General features: G+C 39.7%; 3 protein-coding genes across 3 annotated transcripts in view; 1 reads left to right on the top strand and 2 right to left on the bottom strand.

The window, feature by feature from the left end:
• Positions 1–15,503, bottom strand: part of nck1b (NCK adaptor protein 1b) — a 43,753-nt gene extending 28,250 nt beyond the window's left edge. Inside the window, exon 1 of the mRNA XM_055037379.1 lies at positions 15,292–15,503. The gene's annotated coding sequence lies outside the window, so the exon portion shown is untranslated. The remainder of the gene's footprint in view (positions 1–15,291) is intronic.
• On the top strand, positions 7,893–9,043 carry LOC129364930 (uncharacterized). The gene is made up of 2 exons (XM_055037881.1): positions 7,893–7,956; positions 8,168–9,043. Exons 1-2 carry the CDS (start codon positions 7,893–7,895, stop codon positions 8,800–8,802), a joined length of 699 nt encoding a protein of 232 aa, XP_054893856.1. The 3' UTR covers positions 8,803–9,043.
• A 2,196-nt stretch (positions 15,504–17,699) lies between the features above and the next one.
• On the bottom strand, positions 17,700–22,452 carry slc35g2b (solute carrier family 35 member G2b). Its single transcript, XM_055037917.1, has 2 exons — positions 22,085–22,452; positions 17,700–20,101 (listed from the first exon to the last, which is right to left on the bottom strand). Exon 2 carries the CDS (start codon positions 20,072–20,074, stop codon positions 18,824–18,826), a length of 1,251 nt encoding a protein of 416 aa, XP_054893892.1. The 5' UTR covers positions 20,075–20,101; positions 22,085–22,452; the 3' UTR covers positions 17,700–18,823.
• Positions 22,453–23,942: the final 1,490 nt, after the last annotated feature.

Here is a 23,942-nt window from a genome sequence, read left to right as displayed (position 1 = left end):
GCAGTTTTGCTCAGCAGTTTTGCAGTATGACATTTTCACTTCCCACATAAAGAAAAAAACAAAAGATTAGAAACTAGAACTAAGCACTAAATTACATTTTTTTCATAATTTCAGACATTTAGAAGTGATTTTGAACATGGAGTTGCATAAGCAAATACAAATAAACCTCAGGCACTATCTTAAAAACATGTTATTTTTCACACACTTAGAAATGGATTTATATTAAGGTTGCTAAATAACAGAAGAAGCATCAACGATCCTGTCTGTCTATGTTCATTTTCTAGCTAAGTGCTAAATTTGAACAACCAGATAGCGAGGAAGTGAATTTTCCCAAAAGTTACCATTAAAAAAAAGTAAAGAAATATAATTTCTGATGTCAACTCTGACTTTTCTTAAAGAAAGACATTGCTAAATAATCATCAACTACTGTTAGCATAACTAACATCAGCCTGTGTATTTTTCAGATAATAATTAAGCCATACAAAATTACCAACACAAAAATGGAGGCTAAAAGTTCAAAGGACAACTAAAACCGTAATCCTGCTTGACTGTTCTAGTACACAGAATGATGCTGCTCCCGTATTTTGTGTGGTGGGCTGGGGGGCTGTTGGATTTAAAATGGTTTTAGTAAATGTGTTCATAACTTATCCAGGATATCTTTTCACAGTGGTATAATAACAGTAGCAATTCGCCTCTTATGTTTTTTTTTTTTTTTTTCTGGTTCCTATAAATTGCGTGTGAATAAAACTTTTACAAATCTGTTTTCTGCCTCATGGGTTTTATAGTAGCCTGTAGTGTTGTGTTCAGGTCTCTCCAAAGTGGTTATTGCCTGAGTGAGTCACATCAAACACACAAGGAGCCAAAAGTGCCTGACTTTTGCTGGGAAAATCGCCGCAAAGGTTGAGCTTCAGATTCAGTCAAACAGATAAACTTAATTATATTTAGCTCTATAAAGTGGATTTAATTTTGATTGCTGAATTTTGCAATGCCGTTAATGTTTTCTGCATTAGCAGCAGAAAACTGGTTTCTGTATAGCAGAAACCAGAAGGCCTTATAAATGGCACAGTGTCTCTGTAGGTAAGTTTTCTCCTTCGTTTTTTGCACTAACTCAATCCAGCATTTCCCTCTTCAAATGTTTGCATGCAACACTTAACAAATCCCCACGTTGTTTTTTCTCCTTCTAAACACTAAACTATCTCCATAGATGGCCATGCTGAGTAAGTAGACAGTCCACTGGCATGTAGAAGGTTTAAGGAAGCTGTGCAATCCCAAAAACGGAGACACATCACTTATGTCTGTCTCTCCTCTCAACTCCATGCCTACAAGCTTATACCTCCAATGTAAAAACGCCATAAATACAAACAACTCTCTGGATTGGTGGTCTCAACCCAAGAGCCGACCCAAGAAGGATGCCAGAGTTGATATCATTATTGGATCAAATCAGTCCAAAAAATAAACTGCATTCAGGTTGGACAGTTATTATGCACTTCAGTATATTCTTGTTTGACTGGGATCACCTTCATGTACAACTGAATTTGGCACAAAAGCAAACTACAGAAATGTTAAATTTCTTTTGTTTTTTAACCCAGAATAATTGATTTCTATTAAGCTTTATAGGTTGGTTTCACAGTGTGATTTTGAAGATCAGGTTCTGTCAAAATAGCTCCTGATCCTCAAAAAGGTGGATTAACTTTTTTATAGCAAAGAATTGATAAACAAAACCAAGCAATCAAAATGACGACTTCAGAGCCTGAATAGTTCTACTCATAAGACGGTGGGTAGAACTTCTGCAGAAGTGCCTTCTTGCTATGGATACAGAACTAGAGTTAATATGGCATTGTGGTTTCATAAGTGCACACATCCTCATTATCATTCTGCCAAACCCACTGAAAGAAAACCCCTAACCCTAATGAACTAAGACAGAAACAAAAAGCTGAAACTGCATACTTCTTTTATCCTAAAGAGGAAGTCTCATCACTGACTCCAAGTGTAAAATGTTTGCAAATTTCTCACCACACACACTCTACACACAATGACAATTTGCAGTAGTGGTAAGAAGAAACATGAACAGTGCTTAATATTTTTGCCTCAGTATACACTTAAAGATACATGTAGATACACAAAAGTACTTCTCCGTGGCATCAGAGAATCAAATGCAGAAAAGCTGAGTGAAGTGTTCAATCACTCACTGCATTTTCTAGATTTTTGACATTGTTCTGTGTTTCTCAACTAATTAAGTAGCAGTCACTTGCGTGGCAAAACACAATCGGCACACATAACACACTTTAGCAACCTATCAACATTTGATTTCAGGGTTAGGCTTAGCTAAGCTTCCAGAACCAATACTGTGATGTTATGTCAGTTGACATTCTACAAGTTATAAGATTTAAGCGTTCAATGTCGCCATCTAGTGGTGAAATTTATGTACATCACTTTAAGAGTCGAGCGTTAATGATGTCATTAGAAAGCCGACAGGTCAGGACAACGCAACGCATGGGTTTTCGCAGTAACACGGCTACTGTTATACAATTGGTCCTAGAAAGCACTGTCGGTACGTATAAGATTTATGTTAATATTCGTTGTGGCGACCGAGTGTACTTGTGAGTGCTGTATTGGCGCTGCTGTGTATTATTCAAAGTTTGTATATTTATTTCATAGTTTTATACCTACTCCAACTGGCTTCATTAAAGACTCAACGCAAACGCTCCAGTCTGTGTGATTCCTTTGGAGAGGAGTTTAGCTGAGTGTCGACTCCGGCAAGGCGTTGGAGGTTGAGGACATGACAGTAAAACGACACTTTCTGGCGGTCCAGCTTCAACGGTGAAAAGTAAACGAATTAATCAACGGAGAAAATCCAGCTCAGCAAAAGAGTAAGCAACACGCTTCAGCCTACATCATGTCAAGAAAAAGCTCCATATCAGGATCTGTTAAAACAAGATCACGCATCTCAGGCTCGTCTAATCAGTCTACGAGTTCGGAAGCTAGCAAAGTAGCAGTAGCGTTGGCACGTGCAGAAGCCGAAGCAGCTAAAGCTGAGGCAGCATTCGTCGAGAAAGAAATTAAACTGAGGTTACAACAAGCAGAGCTAGAGGCTTCAACACAGCTTCAGAAAACACATTTAGAGGCTTCCTTGGAAAAGGTGCGCTCGCAGAAAAGAGCTGCAGCCGCAGAAGCTAAAGCCGAAGTCTTAGAATTAGCTGTGGGACAGCATAGTGAGACCTTCAGTGAAATAGATGTCCCAAATGAGGACCCAGATTCACGCACAAAAGACTATGTTGAGGGAGCAACCCAACATGGGCCTACATTTAACTTGGAGCAAAGAACCTCTGCATCAGTAATGGCGTTGCCAGTTCAGCCAAGACAAGAACCTGCCATAATGATGCAGGCTCAGAATCCTACTAGGACAGTGGGGTCCAATCACCATTTCACGCTACAGACAAGATTAAATGAAAAATGTATGCCAAAAATGGAGCAAAACACAGGTTCTTGGGATAATCCAACGGACATTCCCTTCTGTAGAACAGACTATAGAGACAGAAATGATCATTTGCCTTTGCCACAAAACGCATGCTATCCCAACGACGGTTCGCAATGAGTCATGGGGATGAAAGTAAATGCATGTCTGACCTTGTCAGATTCATGGCAAGACGGGAGTTAGTCTCCACAGGACTCACACAGTTTAATGATCGTCCTGAGTGCTTTAGAGCCTGGAGAGCATCCTTTTTGAGTGTAATCAGAGATTTAAACCTCTCAGCTAATGAACAGCTTGACCTTTTAGTCAAATGGTTAGGGAAAGACTCAGCAGAACATGCTCGACGTTTAAGAACGGTGCATGTGAATTATCCTGAGTATGGCCTCAGGGCAGTTTGGGATAGACTAAACGAATGTTACGGGGTTTCAGAGGTGGTGGAGAGTTCCTTGTTCAAAAGGTTGGAAAGTTTTCCAAAGATCTCTAATAAAGACCACCGCAAACTAAGAGAACTTGGCGATTTGTTAATGGAAATAGAAGCAGCTAAGGTGGACGGTGATCTACTAGGTTTGAGTTATCTAGACACGCCACGTGGAATTAATCCTATTGTACAGAAGTTGCCATTCTATTTGCAAGAAAAATGGCTAACATCAGGCTTTCAGTATAAGCAGGAACACAGGGTTCTCTACCCTCCATTCAGATTCTTTGTGAACTTTGTTTGTAACCAAGCAAAGATGAGAACTGATCCCTGTTTTATGCCAACGACTTCGAATAATGATTCAGCTGAGCACCATAGGCAAGCTTTAAGAGCTGATAGTCATAAACCTCTTGCTGTAATGAAGACAGGGGTTTTCACTAAGAAGTTACCTGGACAGCAATGTGGCTCTGTTCAAACCAGTATGCAATCTGCAAGCAGACCCATCATAACAGATGATCCAGCCAAACATTGTGTGCTACACAACAAACCTCATCCTCTCTCGAAGTGTAGAACCTTCAGAGGAATGCTCATTGAAGAAAGAAAGGCAATTCTCAAGAAATATGGAATATGCTACAAATGTTGTAAAGCTGTACATCTGGCAAGAAACTGTGAAGAAGAAACAGTCTGTACAGAGTGTGGAAGTGTAACACATGTCTCAGCTCTACACCCAGGACCTACACCGTGGGTAAACACCCCAGATTCTCGGATATCAGAGAACGGCGGGGAGGGAACAAGTGAGAAAAAGGAAGAAGCCGTCTCCACGACTTGCACCAAAATCTGTGGCAAGGAAATCTCAGGACGCTCCTGCTCTAAAATAAGTCTGGTGAAAGTATATCCAGATGGTCGTCCAGGTGCTGCAGTGAAGGTGTATGCAATATTGGATGATCAAAGCAATAGATCACTTGCACGGACTGAATTCTTTGATATGTTCAACATAACAGGGACAGCCACACCGTATTTCCTTAAAACGTGTGCAGGAACTATGGAAACGCAAGGCAGACAGGCTTGTGGCTTCATGATCGAGGCAAACGATGGCAGCATTCAGCTCGCTTTACCAACGTTGATCGAGTGCAACGAGATCCCGAATAATCAGTCGGAAATCCCGACACCAGAAGTGGCATTAAACCACAGCCATTTGAAACACCTTGCAAAGTACATTCCGGCGCTCGAGGAGCAAACTCCTATTGTACTCTTATTAGGCAGAGACATTCTTAGAGTGCACAAAGCTAGGAAACAAGTGAATGGCCCACACAATGCACCATATGCCAAAAACTGGACTTGGGATGGGTGATTGTTGGTGATGTATGTTTAGGAGATGTTCATAAGCCATCTGCTGTGACCTCCTGTTACACCAACATCTTAAAAACTGGACGGCCCTCTCTATTTGAGCCGTGTCCAAGGAGTTACACAGTTAAAGAGAGATTCTGTTGTGATGACCCCATCTCAACTTCATCTTTCAACACAGGCTTCATCAGCAGTAGTGAAGGTCTGGATGCGGATGTCTTTCTCCAAACAAAGACGGATGATTTGGACGCTCCTTCAATAGAGGACATTCAATTCCTGACAATGATGGACAAAGAAGTACATCAGGATGAAAAGAACAACTGGGTCGCTCCTCTTCCTTTCAGGACATGGCGACCACAGCTTCCAGATAACCGCTCACAGGCACTTCAGAGACTTCACTCACTGCAGCAAAACTTCAGGAGAAAGCCGGAGATGAAACAGCAGTTCTTCGACTTCATGGAAAAGATCTTCAGAAACGGGCACGCAGAAGAGGCACCCCCTCTGGGACCAGGGGAGGAGCATTGGTATTTACCTTCATTTGGGGTTTTTCATCCTAAAAAACCATCTCAGATCAGAGTTGTCTTTGATTCTAGTGCACAACATAACGGACTTTCTTTGAATCAGGTACTCTTAACTGGGCCTGATCTCAATAATAGCCTCAATGGAGTCCTTCTGAGGTTCAGGAAGGAACCAATAGCCTTTTCAGTAGACATAGAGCAAATGTTTTATTGTTTCACAGTGAAACCAGCAGATCGCAATTTCCTCCGGTTTCTCTGGTTTAAGAACAATGAGCCGGAAGGAGAGATAATAGATTACCGCATGAAGGTGCATGTTTTTGGAAACAGCCCTTCCCCTGCAGTAGCTATTTACTGCCTTAGGAGGGCAGCAGAAGCTGGCCAAAAAGAGTTTGGTGAGGACGCTAAACAGTTTGTCGTCCGCGATTTCTATATGGATGATGGCCTAAAATCCCTTCCTTCGTCAGAGGATGCCATCAGCCTGCTAAAAAGAACAAAAGACATGTTAGCTTGTTCTAATCTAAGGCTACATAAGCTGGCATCTAACAGTAAAAGTGTAATGGAAGCTTTTCCTGGTGAGGATCATGCTACCAATCTGAAAGACCTGGATCTAGATTCAGGCAACCTGCCTATGCAGCGCAGTTTAGGATTGCTGTGGGACTTGGATTCAGACAGTTTCACTTACCAAGTTCAGGAGGAGAGAAAAGCATTCACTCGGCGTGGAGTCCTCTCCACTGTAAATAGTTTGTACAACCCACTTGGATTGGTGTCTCCAATCACCATTCAGGGCAAAGCACTTCTTCGAGAACTCACCACAGACTCCCCAGACTGGGATGCGCCTCTTCCTCCAGAGAAGGAGAAGCAGTGGGAGCGTTGGAGAAGCACTCTTAAAGAGTTGCAGCATTTTAAGATCCCTAGATCTTACACACATGTACCACCATCTGCTGCAAAGCACAAAGAACTTTGTGTGTTTCTCAGACGCCTCTGAAAGAGCAGTGGCAGCAGTTGCATATTTAAAGACTGTGGATGGGCATGGAAAATGTCACACTGGCTTGATAGCAAGTAAAGTCAGACTTGCACCAAGGCTGGCTATACCATACCTAGACTAGAGCTTTGTGCCGCAGTCATGGCAGTGCATTTGTATGAGGTTATTGTCTCAGAAATTGACATTCAGTTCACATCAGTTACCTTTTACACAGACAGTAAAGTTGTCCTGGGGTACATTTACAATGAAAAAAGAAGATTTCATGTATTTGTTCACAACCGTGTCCAGAGAATCAGACGCAGCACACGGCCTCAGCAATGGCAATATGTGCACACAGAGCACAACCCTGCAGACATTGCTACACGACCTGTTCCAGCAGAACTGTTGAGAACACAATATGGTTCACTGGTCCAGCCCTTCTATCCAAACATGAAGTCTCATCAGTTGTAGAGCAAACATATGAGCTTTTGGATCCAGAATACGATCCAGACCTAAAGAAAGTGACAACTCTAACAACAGTAGTGTCTCAGCATCTCGGCTCTCATCGTTTTGAGCGATTCTCTTGTTGGAGAACAGTTGTTAGAACAGTTGGAGGATTGATTCACATCACTCAGTGCTTCAAAAAGAGACGAGACGACCTTTCAATGGAGTGTAAAGGCTGGCATTTGTGCTCACCACACTTGTCAGTGGACATTCTCAAAGACAGTACTACAATAATTCTCAGATCTGTTCAGCAGGAAGTCTTTGGAGCAGAGCTGGAATTGATTGCTGCTAATCAATGCATTCCAAAGAGCAGCCTGTTGTGGTCGTTGGATCCTTTCATTGACTGCAAGGGAGTTCTAAGGGTCGGAGGTCGTCTTCAGGAAGCGAACTTAGGATCTGCAGAGAAAAGACCAGTAATTCTACCTGGACGTCATCATGTCACCACCCTGATAGTTCGTCACTACCATGCAGAATCTCAACATCAAGGGAGGCATTTCACGGAAGGAGCTATCAGATCTGCAGGCTTTTGGATCCTGGGTGGCAAACGATGCGTGAGTAAACTCATCTTTGAATGTGTCACATGCAAAAGGCTCAGAGGAAAGTGTGAAGTTCAAAAGATGGCAGATCTCCCGGCTGACAGACTCAGCACGGAACCACCGTTCTCTAATATCGGCCTAGATGTCTTTGGTCCATGGTCTGTATCTGCCCGACGGACAAGAGGAGGTCATGCGGAGAGCAAGAGGTGGGCTATTTTGTTCACATGTTTAAGTGTCAGAGCTATCCATATCGAGGTCATTGAATCCTTGGATACCTCCAGTTTCATAAACGGATTGAGAAGATTCCTGGCCATCAGAGGACCAGTGAAGCACATCCGCTCTGACAGGGGAACTAACTTTATCGGGGCTTCAAAAGTCCTAGGAATTCCCTCAAATATTGATGAAACATCTGTGCAGGATTTCTTTCAGATCACGACTGCACTTGGACCTTCAACAGCCCTCATTCTTCTCACATGGGCGGAGTGTGGGAACGGATGATTGGTGTCACACGCCGCATTTTGGACTCAATGTTCCTTCAGATGGGAACTTCCAAACTCACGCACGAGGTGCTCGTGACCTTCATGGCAGAGGTCGCAGCTATCGTCAACAACAGACCGTTGATTCCTGTCTCCTACGATCCTATGGATCCATTCATCCTTACACCTGCCACTTTGTTGACGCAGAAAGTGGGACCTTGTCCAGCTCCTGTGAGAGACTTGGAGGACAAGGACTTGTCCCGACAGCAATGGCGCAGGGTGCAAAGTCTGTCTGACACCTTCTGGGACAGATGGCGCAAGCAGTATTTATCTACTCTGCAACCTCGCAAGAAGTGGACATCTGAGCACAGAAGTTTGAAACCAGGAGATGTTGTGCTCCTAAGAGACAATGCGGTGAAACGTAATGTCTGGCCTATGGGCATCATTACTGAGGTGTTCCCCAGTAAAGATGGACTTGTTCGGAAAGTTCAAATTAAAGTACCGAAGGTAGATGGTATTAAGCTGTTCTTAAGACCCGCATGTGATGTGGTTTTGCTTATTGCTTCGCAAGTGTAAAGGTTGTGCATTTTTGTGTTATGTGAAACTTCGTAGTTTCAGACGGGGAGTGTGATGTTATGTCAGTTGACATTCTACAAGTTATAAGATTTAAGCGTTCAATGTCGCCATCTAGTGGTGAAATTTATGTACATCACTTTAAGAGTCGAGCGTTAATGATGTCATTAGAAAGCCGACAGGTCAGGACAACGCAACGCATGGGTTTTCGCAGTAACACGGCTACTGTTATACAATTGGTCCTAGAAAGCACTGTCGGTACGTATAAGATTTATGTAATATTCGTTGTGGCGACCGAGTGTACTTGTGAGTGCTGTATTGGCGCTGCTGTGTATTATTCAAAGTTTGTATATTTATTTCATAGTTTTATACCTACTCCAACTGGCTTCATTAAAGACTCAACGCAAACGCTCCAGTCTGTGTGATTCCTTTGGAGAGGAGTTTAGCTGAGTGTCGACTCCGGCAAGGCGTTGGAGGTTGAGGACATGACAAATACATTTAAGGAGGAAAATCAAGAGCTACTCACTGGGATGTTCTGGCAACATGATGTTATATCTTATAGTAGTGGTGAGAAAGTAGCTACATTAGAAACAATCCAGATAATTCTAAGGAGTCTGCAGCTCACAAACTCAGAGGCAGAACTTTGTCATGAGATGAGAAAAAAGACTTTTTTTTCTTTTCTTTTTTTTTACATGATTAGCCAGCAAGTGCTTTTAAATTCATTTCACATCTCATTTACAACAATACTGTTTCGAAACAAATAGCGTTGGCTTCCTCTTCTGGAGAAAAGACACAAGAGTTAAGAACTTATCATCTGCATGACAAACCCTAAAATTTTGTTTGACACTATCCGCTCAATTGTTTTATCAGCAACCGTACAATCCCTAGTTTAGTCCAAAGCCAAAGGTAAAGAATTGTATTATTTTTTCTTTGGGTAATTCAACAGTCATCTTTTCATGTTCCCTCTTTTGACTTGTCTCCTTCACATACTTGGTTCTCTTTCTGTCTTGTGACCTTACATGATGTCTCTGATTTGCTCAACACAATAAGACCCTCATCTTGCCCTAATAACACTATGCTTTGTAAAAAAAAAAAAAAAAAAAACATTTGAGTCCATTGTCTCTTTAATAAATCAATTTCATCTGAGAAATGTAATCTTTTTCAAAGCACGGTAGCACATTAGTTGAACTATACCTTAGTCAAGATGCAACTTTACCTCAGAGTTACAGGTCAATTTCTAAATTCAAACTCAAATCAAAATGCTAGAAAATGTGGTAGCAGATAAAGTCATGACTATTATGAATAATCAGAATGTTTTTTTTTTAAATTTCAATTAGGTTTACTTAAAAAGCATTCTATGGAAAACACTCAAAAATTCTAGTAAGATGATGTCAGCAGACTCAGGGGAATACTCATTTTTGTTTTGATTAGAGCTTTTATCTTTAACACTGTTGATTTTAATTATGTGCTTAATAGAAGCAGAAGCTTTGGTGTTTATGCCAATCAGCTTATGGAAGATTCCACTGAACTGAGGTAGAGTACCTCAAGGCTTTGTTCTGGGTCCAATCTTGTTTCTCTTGTATTTTCACCCTCTGGGTTCAATGTTACAGTTCAGTAGTACCAGTTTTGGAAGGTATGTATCGGCATCGACATCAAAAGCGGCCAATGGTAGGCATTTTCTTAACTTATCTATGTTATTTCAATGAGTAAAACTGAGTTGATATTAACAAACAATGTTCATTTTCATCTTGTTGTTTGCATGCATTTCAAGAGAGGAAGGGGACTGGCAATGTGGTAATTGTTCAGTCATGTGACAGTGATGGTGATGCAGCACAGGATTGCGGGGCGTTTAACTTCAGCAGAGATGCAACATAAATGCTGTGGTTGCTTTTACAAAGTGTTAATAGTGTGAAGAAATATATCTAATATACATATAACATTGGTAGTTATAGGTCCACACAGCAGAATTAAAAGTTGGATGTCATATTGGTGAGTCCCTAATCTCTCTGCTGATGATTTTCAGTCTGCTGAATTGTTTTTGACCCAGAGTCAAAAACTCTGGGTGCCATAAACCTTCTTAATTTGTTGTTTATCTTACATCAGGTCTCCAGGCTGAGACACTAATTAGTGCAAAGGGATGATAAAACGTCACATTAAATAAATTAGAATATGCATTCCAACAAAGCTTGTTTCTGGCATTAGAAGTATAACCTTTAAGTAGAGATTAAACTTACTTTTTATTAAGCCCCAATTTCTGTACTAAAAATATCTTGTTGGTCTGACATAATATTCTTAGATGTGTTTTCATTAGCTGTAAGTGGAAAATCATCACAATTAGCAAGTCAACATGCATGGGCAGTCATAAAAGATGAAAAAAAAAAGATCACAAAAGAAAAAGAGGAAATGGAAGACAACTTTTGCAACAACTTAGACTGTGGATTGAACACAATCCCCATTTCACCGCATGGAACAATTCCCCTCAACAAGAATTTAAAGAGGAAAATTTTTGAGCCACATCACATTTCTGGCTTTTATTGAAATGCACAGTTAGCACTTTTCCTCTCAAGACTTGGCCGCTTCAGGCCACTGAGATCATCATCCTCCATGTATGTTGTTGTTATTTTCAGTCATGAAAGGCAACAATTACAAAACGAGTGATTCAACAGGACATCTAATTACACAATGCCACCGCCAATGCCAGTACAAATGTCTGTAGCCTCTTAACTGTGAAACCTCAATTGTGCACAAAAACTGACAGCTGACAGGTGCAAGTTTTCCAAACAAGTTGCCCCATGGCTATTTTTGGAATCCAAATATGAAAATAAAACGAGTGCCTTCAGGCATAAAAGATAATGATAAAAAAACAAAACAAAAAAAAAACGAAAGGGAACTAGTTCAAATCTATCACATGTACGCCCTCAAAGGCAGCTGAAGACAACAAAAGCAAGCACAGGCCACTCCTGATGTAGAGACAAATCACAGTTCTGCACTAATCCACTATTGCGCTTAAACACATAGCGTGTAGATGGCAGTCAGTACCATGGTAGTTCTACTGCAGTCACAACTGCGTTTAGTCACTTGTCATAACTCATAAAAGAAATTTATCAGAATCTGCTCCTGTGTATTTACGTCTGTGAATTTTCAAGTCATGGGCTGGAGGACTCAAGCTTTCTGCTGCTGACTGAACAGTGTACTTATGGTAAGATAATTAATGTATAATGGCATTTATTGCATAATCTATGGAACTGTAGCACTGAAAGGTGTTACTAGACACTCTCGGCTTTTAAAATCGTTGCATTAGAAACCTTACAAAGAAATCTTGTATAGCAGGGAAACATGTTCTGCCCTTCCATCTCAAATGTAAACATAAATGCATTCAGGAAATTTGACTTTGATCAGAAAGCCTAAGACCAACAAATAAATATTACATGTTGGTCTATTAAGAAAAAGATTAATATCCCTACTTCTAAGTACAGTGGCGGATCTGTAATAGGGATTTGTTATTCTTACAAAACCCCTGCAAACCTTGTGAGTGTACTGTAGACAGTAGAGACTTTTAGAAAGCCAGGAGGTTTTAGATTATCTGTTGGACAATCCGAAATACCTAAACATGGAATGTCACTAGATCCATATGGTCTAATTTTTATAGGAATTGCCCAGAAACCAATAAATCTTCTTTCTTGGCCAAGATTGAATTTCACACTCTACTTGGATGGCACCACATTACAAGATCTGAGACAAACTGAAATATTTTTTAGCAAAAGTAATATTGTTCAAATTTATCTTTTTCTACATTTGATACATAAAATTTTCAGTCTGAGATTATAACACTGCGATAAAAGGTGTTTTATTTTTTTTCTATGGCCTTTTAGCACATTTTATTACAGTGAACCCTTGCTATAACGCGGTTCACTTTTCACAGCCTTGCAGACTTTTTTGTGCAGTTTTTTTCCCCACAGTGCTTTGCGTTCTGCGTACTGATTGGTGAAACAGTTTCCGCTCTTCTTCTCTACCAGTGTGCCAATAACACACAGGTAGAGAAATATTTTTGCCCAGAAGAAAAAAAAAAGACTACAACTACCTATAACTATGTTCATCTCTTGAAAAAAACACACCTGCACCACAGGCTTCAAAAGAAGAAGACAGGACAGAGCGGAGTCAGGCCACAGCATCATAGTAAGAGGCACAGTGAAATACGAGTCACAATTTGTCCTGCTGTACTTCGTATTGATCATTTAAATGATTATTTTACTGTAGTTATTTGTAACAAAAATGTTTGGGCCTGAAAACAGGTTTTGTTCTTTGGTTTCAATGTAGAGTATTTAATTATGCTTAATAATAATTGTAAAAAATGAAGGTAAGTACTTCACAGATTTCGCCTATCAAGTTCTTTTCGGAACGCAACCCCCGTAAAAAAACAAGGGTTCACTATATTGGGGTCCCACAGTGGTTGGGATCCTGCGTACAATAGACATAACGCAGTGCAAATTGCTGAGCCTTATCTTAAGCTACAGGTAGATTATTCTACCCAACATTTTTACAAGTCATAGCATACAACCTGTGAGAAGGGAGATACTGTCCAATAACAACAGAAATACACTGACAAATGGCAATATCCACAGAGAGAATGTGTAACTTGGTCCTTATGACGTGTTGATAAGGCTTGTGTTGCTGTGCAATTTATTTAAAAGGTCATAAAAACACAAGTGGGAAAATTTTGCCAGAAACGCACTCATTTCATCCATTGTGTGGCTGAGGCATGACATTTAGTCCGTCATAGATTAATAAATGCAGGAACAACGTTGCATGAAAAACACAGAGCTTCTAAAATACAAACTAGCTGCATTAGGCCTCCAGTTGAAGGTTTCACATGGTAAGTGTGGCAGTATAGTGACCTGCTTTCAACTTCAGACCTGTTTAAAGTAAAAACAATTCCTCAGTGATGATGCCAGCAACTCCATTAGATAATTTCATCATAATAACACCACTGAAGGTGGCAGTTTTGTTGGGTCTACATTTCAGATCAGTCCAAACATAAAATTTGGGGAAATCATCTTGGCTTCTAGGAAAACTATGATACATACTCTTTACTGACATCATGGCCTCCAGATAATCATCTTGAGGTCATGATGATCATTCAATTGACTGTAAAATGAGACAAAAACATGTTGGAAGTTTTTGTGTAAACATGCAATTCACTGACTGAAAGTTTTATCCCAAGCACGTGGATCAAATACATTACAGTGTAAAGAAATCTACAAACTAAATTGTCCCAAAGGAAATAGGAGGACACATTTAATACACATGTACTGATATGTGCATTACATTTACATATACCTATTAATTAGAGTTACACAATATATCAGATCACTGTCATCATTACAGTATTAATGTGTGCATTATCTCAAATCACACAAAACTGTTTAGATGCAATATTTAGGAGGCGACTGTATCTCAAGTACCATGTATTTACTTTCTATGGCATTAATAAATGTGGCCAGATAAATGGACTTTATATACACATTTTATCAGTTGCATTGTGTATGGGAAATAGTTGGATAGTTGTGATAATAAAAAGAAAAATGTGTACTTCATTACTGCAACACACGATTCCCCTTTGTCAGAAAGATAGCTTATTATTACAGTTTGTAAAAGCATCAAATCTCCACATCTCAAAAGATAATTCAAGAAAATGATTTTTATTCAATTAACGAAAAGATCATTTGTGTAATTTATGTAACCAATGTAAAGAGTATCTTAGGAGGCTGTAATATTAGATTAGATCCCCAAATATCTCCCTATACTTCACCACTCAAGTGTAAATACGGTTAAAAAAAATAGCATAGTATAAAATATGAAGTGATTTATGCTTGAGAAGATGCTTAGTCCATCCATGTGTTTTATGATTCCATTTGTCATCTGTAATTATCATGGAAACTTGCTTTTTTTCCAATCTCCAAAACATCCATCTGATGAAGCAGAAACCGTGTTTTATGAAAAATATTTTGAAAATCTTTCAAACCTGCCTACTTCATAATAACGGTACAAACAAAAAAAGAGCCACTGTGCTTACTAACAAGAGCATCTCCTTCATTTTCAGTCTCAGTCAGTGAGCATAACTATGCTGAAACAAGGCAGATTTGATGTAGGACCAGGATTTGTTGCACTCAAATGTTTGCCTTTTATGTCAAGTTGAGCTTTTCAGTGTGGAGCCACCCAACTTGGTTGATCCATCTGTGAAAATTCAGCAAACACTAACATCTCGTTTTAGAGTCGAAATCAATGTTAACCCCTCTGCGGACTGTATGTTGGACCAAGCTGGCTATGCGACACAGCAGAAAGCTTGGCTTTCTCTGTGTTGGCTTTCTCGGTTGCCTTTTAGCTGCTAGCCTATGTGGGTTTAACCGTTAAACAGAGGGGGAGCAGAAGAGGAGTGCGGCTGCAGCAGAAGGCAGCCTGGCACATTCCCTCTTCAGTCATGCCACGTCTTACCTGACTGCTGACGGCCACCTCTTCTTATCTCCTTTTAAATATATTGTACTGATGGAGGCGTCTCGAAGAAGATGCTCGCAGTGGATGTCCACAGTCCTCGCAAGCCAGCGGCCAAATATTTTCTTTCCTAGTCCGAGAAGCTAGCCTAGCTGACGAGACGCAGCGCCCCGTTGGAAAAGCATTTCTGCATCAGACCGTGTCAGAGCTCAGCAGCAGCTAGGCTGGCTAACTAGCTGAAACAGCTACACAGCATTTGGAAACCCACTCGGCTCTCTGCTGCTCCTCTGTGATTGGCTGCTGGAGGACAGACTGGGTTCTGAATGGACGATCTCGCTGCCAATCAATGCGACTGCAGCTGTTAATGTTCTACATTCCCATAGAACGTCCTCCTTAATTTTGCCTTCAAAGGGAAAAACAACCATAGCAGCATAAGACTATCCTCTGTCAACTTCATAAGGACTGAAAATTATTTTTTATGTAGTATTATCTGCCTAATTTGTTTAAATTTCATTTACTGCTTAAATAAAATAAGCATTCAGTGTTTAAAAACATTGAATAACGACAATGACAATATTTTACAAAAGACTAAAGAGGGTTTATCACCAAATGAACACAGAAATTATTCACATGAGCCAAACCAAAATTCTTCAGTGGTTACGTAAGTTCACAAAACTAGATCCTATATGAAACATTTGGAGTGAACTGAAGAGAAAGAAGATGGAATAAGAAAATACAAAGTTTCTCGATCAGAGACACAACACAAAGTCTTCAGCTTGGCATTTATGATTTTCTTGCAAGGTTGGTTCAGCAACTCGGAAATTGTTGGCCTCTTTTATGAAGGCAAACATGTAAGACTCTTATGTTTTGCAGATCTACAATCATTTACAGAATCTTTTCTCTTTTTTGAGTTGTGGCCAGCAAACACTTCCAATTTCACAATGTTTGGCACGCCTTTGCAGAAAGTTTGTGAGAAGAAGAACTGTCAGAAAATCCTTTCTCTGTATGCTCCAAACTTGTGAAATATTATAGCAAAAGTGTAAAAACTGTTGCTCTGCCAAGAATGCTGTACAGAGAAATCAGAACTATCAACAATTGTGCCGCCAGCAATTTTGCAAAACACATTAATTTCTTAATGCTTTTGTTTGCGCTTTCACAAGTCTTTACCAAGGGTTCCAACGCAGAGTGATGTGTTTCAAGGTATCCACGTTTCACAAAAATGCTCAGTAGTCATCCACTACAAATTTCCATAATAATACAAATATGCATACAGAAATAACATAATCATATTCCGTTCAGTCATAATGCATCTTATAAATGTGTCTGTGGTTAAGAGAGTTGCAGAGTGATTTGGAAGGTTGTGCAGCTCGCTGCAGGATGCAATCTGTTTCCTGCTCTAACAGATGGGCCTCCTCTACGTGTCTTCTTCGTTCTGCACCCAAAAGCCAGTCTCAAAAGTACTCAACGTGAATTGTCAAGCAGGATTTTCAGTTGAGTTGGGTTTACAAAGCTATGGGTCATGATAATATTTATTGCAAAAAGCAAGTAAATAAATGCTGGTTGTTCTAGTTTTAATTGAAATCAAACAGGATTTATGCTTATCTTTTTTTATTTAAAATGACAGTGATTCTTTGCAGATGTGTCCAACATTAAATTGAGTCTCATTTATAACAGTCACCTTTGTAATACAGAGTGCATATGTCACAACATGACTGCTTCTGCTGAATGAATAAAAAGATGAAATGTGATGTGTAATTTGTACAATTGCTGTGATCAAAATGCTATCTCTTCCTGACATAAAGGAAATGGAAGTAACACCAACAAGCTTTATCCTTCAGTATGAAAACAATTTAGGTAGGGGCACTTCCAAAAGCTGACATAATATTTGTTGGGTAAACAAAAACTTAAGCCATTATAGAGGATTTCAGGAATTTAAGAATAGTGTTGTGTAGAATTGGATGATCAAAAGCAATAAATAAAAATTCTAAGAATATTAAATTGAGTCATAAAACATAACATGCATGTCAGACTGTCAAGTCAAGTAAATACACATGGCTCGCCTTGGTTGCACCATTGATTTCAGCTTTTCTTCTTTCACTCCTGGCTGTCAGAAACATTAAGTAGGTCATGAATGCCACCTGCTGGGTTGTTGGTGAAGCACGTCAGTTCTGAATCAGCAATGTGTCCTCGTTCATGGCAAGTATTTTTTTTTTCCCATCACCATTGTGTCTCTATTTTGTTCCTCGGCAGTTCCTTTTGACCCTCAAGGCGACATCTAAGAGACTGTTTATCTTTGCTCGGTTTCCTGAAAAGACTAAAAAAAAAAAAAGGACGAGGAGGAGAACGAGGAGACGTACCCGGTGAGCTGCTGACTTAACTGATACAGAAAAAGAAACAGCAGAAGGACCAGCATTGTTCAAGGGGGACTTTAATTCAATTCGGTGCACTTGCCTCTGGGCATTAGTTTGACATACATCTGAGAGTAAACAGAAGCCACAGTCAGAAAGAAAATCACGTTTGTCAAATATAAACTGGCTAATGGGGTTGGAGATGTAGTTTGAACAGAATAAATTGCTCTAGTCATTTATTCTAGTTTGGGTTTTTCTCTCCTATTTTTGGATTTGCCTTAATGAATCTAATGTAATTCTGAAAAATATTTATGTAAACCAATTTTACATAGTTTCTGTGGAGTTCTGAAAAGTGTTGAATTTGGATTGTTTGAACGTATACAAAAAAATTGAGTATTCATATTTTGAGGTAAAACATAATTATTTTTCACTGCTTTTTAGGCTACTGCATCCCATGATTTGACATTCACTTTTTATTTTCACAAGCACAATTAAGTTGTCACTGTACTTTAATGAATCTGTAATAAATGCGTTATTAGAGTTTAGATAGAGTTGCCTAAGTAAGTCCATATGCCAAAACAAAACAGAAAAGTAGCTCTTTAATAACTTGGTGAGTTGAAAATTTGTAGAATATTTTGCACTTTTGTTCCAAATGTTATCTAACTATAAACAATCTAGAGAGAATTTAAAGTTGGAGCATATGGATTTTTGAAATGGAAAGTTTGTAAGAACCATCTATTCTTTTGTTATTTTGGCTTTTAAAGGAAAACATTACAGATATGTTAGATATCTCTAACAACAAATCAAGTCTTTCAGTGAAGCATTTTCTTTTTTTCTTTTTTTATTCCTTGTTACAATATGAATGGTTCCAGGGCTGACATTTACACAGTTTTGGCAGTGTGACAACAGAAGATTATATTAACACCTTGTGGTGTCATAATTCACTTGTGCCTCGTTTTGCTGACATTTTAGTCTGTGGCACGATTCGACATTAAAGCATCACTATACGAAAGGGAAATGGTCACAATATTACAATTGTCTTTTATTTCACACATAAATATTAACACTTTAGTTACACAAACTGGCACTCTGTTCACAGCACAACAATACAAAATCATCAGATGAAGATTCAGACATTCTTTTGATTGCACAACCAAGCAACACTGTAAACGGATGGACTGACAGATTCATTTGATAGGCGAGTCCAGGATTTCTTGGTAATCCTGCCGAATGGCCCTGCTGACTCTGTACAGCTTGATCCCGGTCAAAGTGAACACGCTGACCATGATGACAAGGCCTCCGATGACATCGTACACTGAGGGGATCATCCTCAGCACGATCAGCTGCAAAAACATTGAAACCACGATCTCTAGGTGCTGTACGGTGCTAACTAAGGCTGGATGAAACTTGTTTAGAGCATAGTAGACTCCAAGGAACGCTACCGTGGAGCAGATACAGATCCCAATTAAATAGCCCCAGGTCTCCCCATCCAGGGGAATAATAGGCTCCTGCATTATGAACATAGTGGAGGCGCCCCAGACAGTGCCTGTCCAGCCGAAGGTAAAGAGTGCAGTCCACATGGTGACGCGCTCCTTGATGGCTCTGTAGACAATCATGGAGAGGGCGGCGGTCAAGCCTGCCATAACTGTCATTGTATAGCCAAATGCCTCCTTCCAAAACCCTAGCCTGGACTTCTCCTCATCAGCTACATTAGGCACCATGACTAGACACAGGCCAAACACACTTCCCACCACCGTGACCACATCAGTGTAGCTCAGCCTCTCATCCAGGAGCAGGAAAGCCAGTATGGCACTGAAGACAGTGGTGGATGCTCTCCACATGATGGTACCGTTGCTGGGGGGTACAATGGCAAAGGATGTGTAGGCGCAGGTGATAGAAATTACATTGCACACACCATAGAAGAAGAGACGGAGCCGGTAACCCTTGGGGCCAAAGGGTGCCTCATGGTAGTAGAGGACCACTAGGATTGACAACACTTGGATCACAGAACGGATGAAGAGCAGCTCGAGAGAGGGAACCTTAGAGCGATCTGCTGCCAATCGGGTAATTAGCGCCACACATCCGTGAGCTGCTGCTGCCCCAAACAAGGCCATCCAGGTCACTCTGGAGGCCAACACATTAGCCTCGCCAAAGCTGGCCAGCTGACCCTCGACCCCCTTGTCTCTTTGCACACTTGGCTGCTTAGGCTGAGTCTCCATGGTTCCAAAGAAAGTCCTGCTGCCTTTGGCATCAGACACCAGTCTCTTTCCAACATTTGCCTCTGCAAAAGAACCAAAATCCTCAAAAGAGGGTGCATCGTCGTACCCTTCGTCACCAGGCTGGGGGAAGTGGGTGGCATACTTTACTGTGACTGTGTTTGGGTGAATTTTGACCCGCTTCTTTGATCCAAACTGCAGGGAGGCTGAAGCTGCATCCATGATGTGTGAGGTATTTAACAGTGTTATCTGGAAAACAGAGAAGTAAAAATGATCATATAAAATTACACAGACACATTTAGGCTCTTGCATAAATATTCATAACCCTGGAACTTTTTCACATTTTCTCAAATTATAACCATTAACCTAAGCATTATATTGTGGTTTTACTCACTACGCCAATAGAAACTGATGCATAAAGGAGGAGTGCAAGGAAAATGATAGATAGTTTTTAATTGTATTTCACAGTAAAATGAAAACTGTGGAATGTATCTGTATCTCATATCCTCTCAGATATGATTGTGGAGCTATCTTTCACTCTAATTACAGCAGGAGGTCTTTGGGGGAATATGTCTACCAGATTTGCAGAAGGTTGTGTCCATTCTTCTTTGAATGTTGACTCAGATTGGGTAAAGCATAAGCAAACATCCATTTTTAACTCTTGCCACAGATTCTGATCTGTGACGAGATCCAGACTTTCACTGGACTGGTCTAACCCATGTACATACTTTTATATAAATCATTCTATTGTGACTCTGGTTTTAAGTTTGGGGTTGTTGTCCTCTTGAAAGGCAAACCTTCACTCCTGTCTTGAGTGTTTTCTAGTCTTCATTCTGTATGTACCTCCATTCATCTTCTTATCAACTCTGATCCCCATTAGAGACAATAAGTAACAAAAACATTCTTTTAGCAAAAATGGTGCCATTATTATATTTTGCTGTAGGCATGGTGCATTCAGAGGAATGTGCAATACTATGTTTTCAGCAAAACATAGAATTTCATTTTGGTCAGTACAACCAGGTCACATTTTTTCACATTTGCTGTGTCCTCCACATAGCTTGTGGCAAACTACAAATAGGGATTTTCTTTTTGCTACTCTTTCATCAAGGACAAATTCAGCTTTTAATAGTTACCCTGTCAACAGACTTCCTCACCTGAGTGGTGGATTTCTGCCAATCCTCCACAATTATAATTTAGGCCTCTAGGCCATTATTTAGGTTTACGATTCTGCTATACTCTTTTCATTTTTTTATCTGATGAACTGAACTGTGTTTTCAAGACATGTTTAGAGCACACATTTTTATCTCTGACCTGTCTGCTGTAATATTTGGTCTTGATCATTTTTGCTCAGAACTGTTCTTTAACGAACTTTCCCATTTTTGATTTTGTTTTCATTGACAACCATGTATTCATTGTCTCATCTATGCACTACTTTGTGTTGGTCTATCACATTAAAACACAATAAGATAGACATTTGTGCTCACAGAAGCCAAACAGCAAAGACTCTGAGGCTGATGCAGTCTGATGGGAATGAGATTACATAACAAGGAATCCACAGAGGGGGCTGATGCATAAATGTGGGCCATGTATGAGATGAATGGAGAGGCACACCATAATTAAGCCACATCTGAATACGCTCTGTAGAATGGACACAGGAACAGTCATCTGGAAAATTAGTTTGATTCTTTACTCATCAGATTTTGCATCCTGGAGTCAGATGAGTCAGTGATTTATATTTTAAGTTAAGTTTATTTTACATATTTTTATTTCCCCCACCCATATTTTGCAGTCAGTCTAGCCCTAATTTTAGAAACACATTAAAAAAACAGCATGAGTCCAAACCACAAGGGGGCAGAAAGATACTTCTGACTGTTATGTGGTTGGTCCTCTTTCATTAAGATTAAAATGAAAATACAAATTGATGAAAAACGGAAGTTGGAGAAATGACACGATAACAAGGCGTCTAAATTAAAAGGCGTCTGTATCCGAAACGCTGCAATTAGTGTTTTGTTTGTTTTGTTTTGTTTTCAAAATCGCTTCTCCTCACAAATTGCAGGATAAAAATAAGAGCAATTCTTCTAATTCACGAGCACCATATTAATAATGATATAATTTTAAGGGATCTCTAATCCATGTCTTTTCTGACAGTCGTTTGCATCAAAACCGTTTTCTTTTTTCTTTTTTTTTCGTTTTTTGAGTAAGAAAACGTTATTTAAAAAAAAAGCATCTTACCTGGTGTTCTTTAATGAATTCCTAATGATGTTGGATGAAGCAGAGGTCTGTGTCATAAAAGCAGATTTGGTCGGAATTCCTCATCCTTGCACTCGTCCATCTGCAGCTCCCATTCACCCATGTTCCCTCCCCGTGAAGCGGAGCTCCTCTTCAAGACGTCTGCAAGACCATTTGTTTTCTTTCTTTTTGTCTTCTTCTTCTTCCTCCTCTCCAAACTGTTTAACCAACTCTGCCTTCGCTTCTGCCGCCGATGAATCTGAAGCTGCTGTTGCTGGTGAGGCGGGTGATGATGGTGGCGATGATGATGATGAAGATGATGATGATGTAGGGGGGAGGAAGCGACGGTCGTTGTCACAGCCAGCGGTTTCTTCTTTTCCGTCTAAATCTCTCCCTCCCCACTTCCACGCCCACCCCCTCCACTCCCAGCGACATCTGCTCTCATTCGTCTTTCCCCAATAATCATCATCATTATCATGATCGTAATAAAAATATAGCCCGAAAACAAAGTGCACATGCATTTGCTTCCTTCATTTAGATGTTTGTTTCAAAAGGGAAAAGGGTGTTATATTTCTGCAACAGATCTGATTCCTCTTTGAAACCGATTGTTGCAGATGAACATGAAAATTCCATTCATGAAGTTATAATCAGATTATTAATCCCCCTGAGAACCCTAACTTGGTGTTCTGTTTTTGGGTGCAACACTCATTTGTTTTTGCTCCAGTCAACTCAAAAAATAAATAAATAAATAAATAAATACGTACTGTTTGAAATTCTTTAACTTTTTTCTACTCTGTCACGTGACAACCACAAATTAAAAGTATTTACTTAAGAATTTTATATAATGAACAATCACAAAGTAGTTACTTGTCAGGTGGAATTAAAATGAAACAGTTCTATTTTTTATTTATTTATTTATTTATTTTTTACAAGGATATGAAAAGTGTGGCATTAGTAAAATAGCCCTAAATAAATCCCATTCCAGACTGTTTCTTTCATGCACCCTGAAATAAAATTAACTTTTGCGAAAAAACTCTAGACAGTGTCACCCTGAACTTCCTCATGACTGAAACATGGTGGCAGTATCATGCTGCATGCTATTTTCTCTACAGGCATCAGAGATGCTAGTCAGAGTTTAGCTATAGTTTAGTTGTGTTAGTATCTAAACTCACTTGAACTTCAGGAGTCCTGAAATTTGCTTCAGGACGGCCCTCATGGGAAGCTCAGCTTGTTTGACTTCCCATGAGGGAAGTTCCGAACACAACCATTCTGCCTTGGATAAACAGATACTTTGGAGGAAAAAAAAGGTAAAAGCTTGCTGCAATAAAAACAGCAGGGCCACAATAGAATAATGTGATAATGTTGTTTCTTCATGGAGCAGATTTATAGAACTTAAATTAGGTTGTGAAGTTTACCCCCCCAGGCAATGCACCAAGATTCCCAGCTGGTAAAATAAGTCTATAACGCCACTGGCTCTGAAACATGACACAGATTTTAATTATCTTGGAGGACCACAGAAGGTGATTTGCAACGCTGGAGCAATTAACTCTGTGTCAACATCTGCATAAAGCTCCACGCAATCACAATAAATCTGCCAGTAGGGAATGAGCGTGTAATGTAATTGCTTATTAATGAAGGAAATTGTGGTTGGAAAACACGTGTAATTGTTTTCTGCATGACAGGTAGCACAGTTACAAACTGTGAAACAAAAACAGTTGAGTGAACCCTTAAAATAATATTTCAAGGTGACATAATTCATTTCATTATTTTATTTTATTTTATTGCTTGTTGTAAAATTGATAGTACGCATCACGATTATAAACTATGCGTTATGATTCGGAATGAAAATAGAATTTTATAT

The sequence above is a fragment of the Poeciliopsis prolifica genome, unplaced genomic scaffold, assembly GCF_027474105.1.
Source record: "Poeciliopsis prolifica strain line A6 unplaced genomic scaffold, Auburn_PproV2 SCAFFOLD012, whole genome shotgun sequence".
In the NCBI taxonomy this organism is placed as follows: Eukaryota; Metazoa; Chordata; class Actinopteri; order Cyprinodontiformes; family Poeciliidae; genus Poeciliopsis; species Poeciliopsis prolifica.
This window is presented reverse-complemented; position numbering and strand designations above follow the sequence as displayed.

Bases quoted from the DNA above. Each gene is read 5' to 3' on its own strand.
- LOC129364930 (XM_055037881.1), top strand. From the start codon at position 7,893: ATGTCTTTGGTCCATGGTCTGTATCTGCCCGACGGACAAGAGGAGGTC. The intron at 7,957-8,167 runs GTGGGCTATTTT...ACATCTGTGCAG, and splicing joins GGTCATGCGGAGAGCAAGAG to GATTTCTTTCAGATCACGAC.
- slc35g2b (XM_055037917.1), bottom strand. From the start codon at position 20,074: ATGGATGCAGCTTCAGCCTCCCTGCAGTTTGGATCAAAGAAGCGGGTC.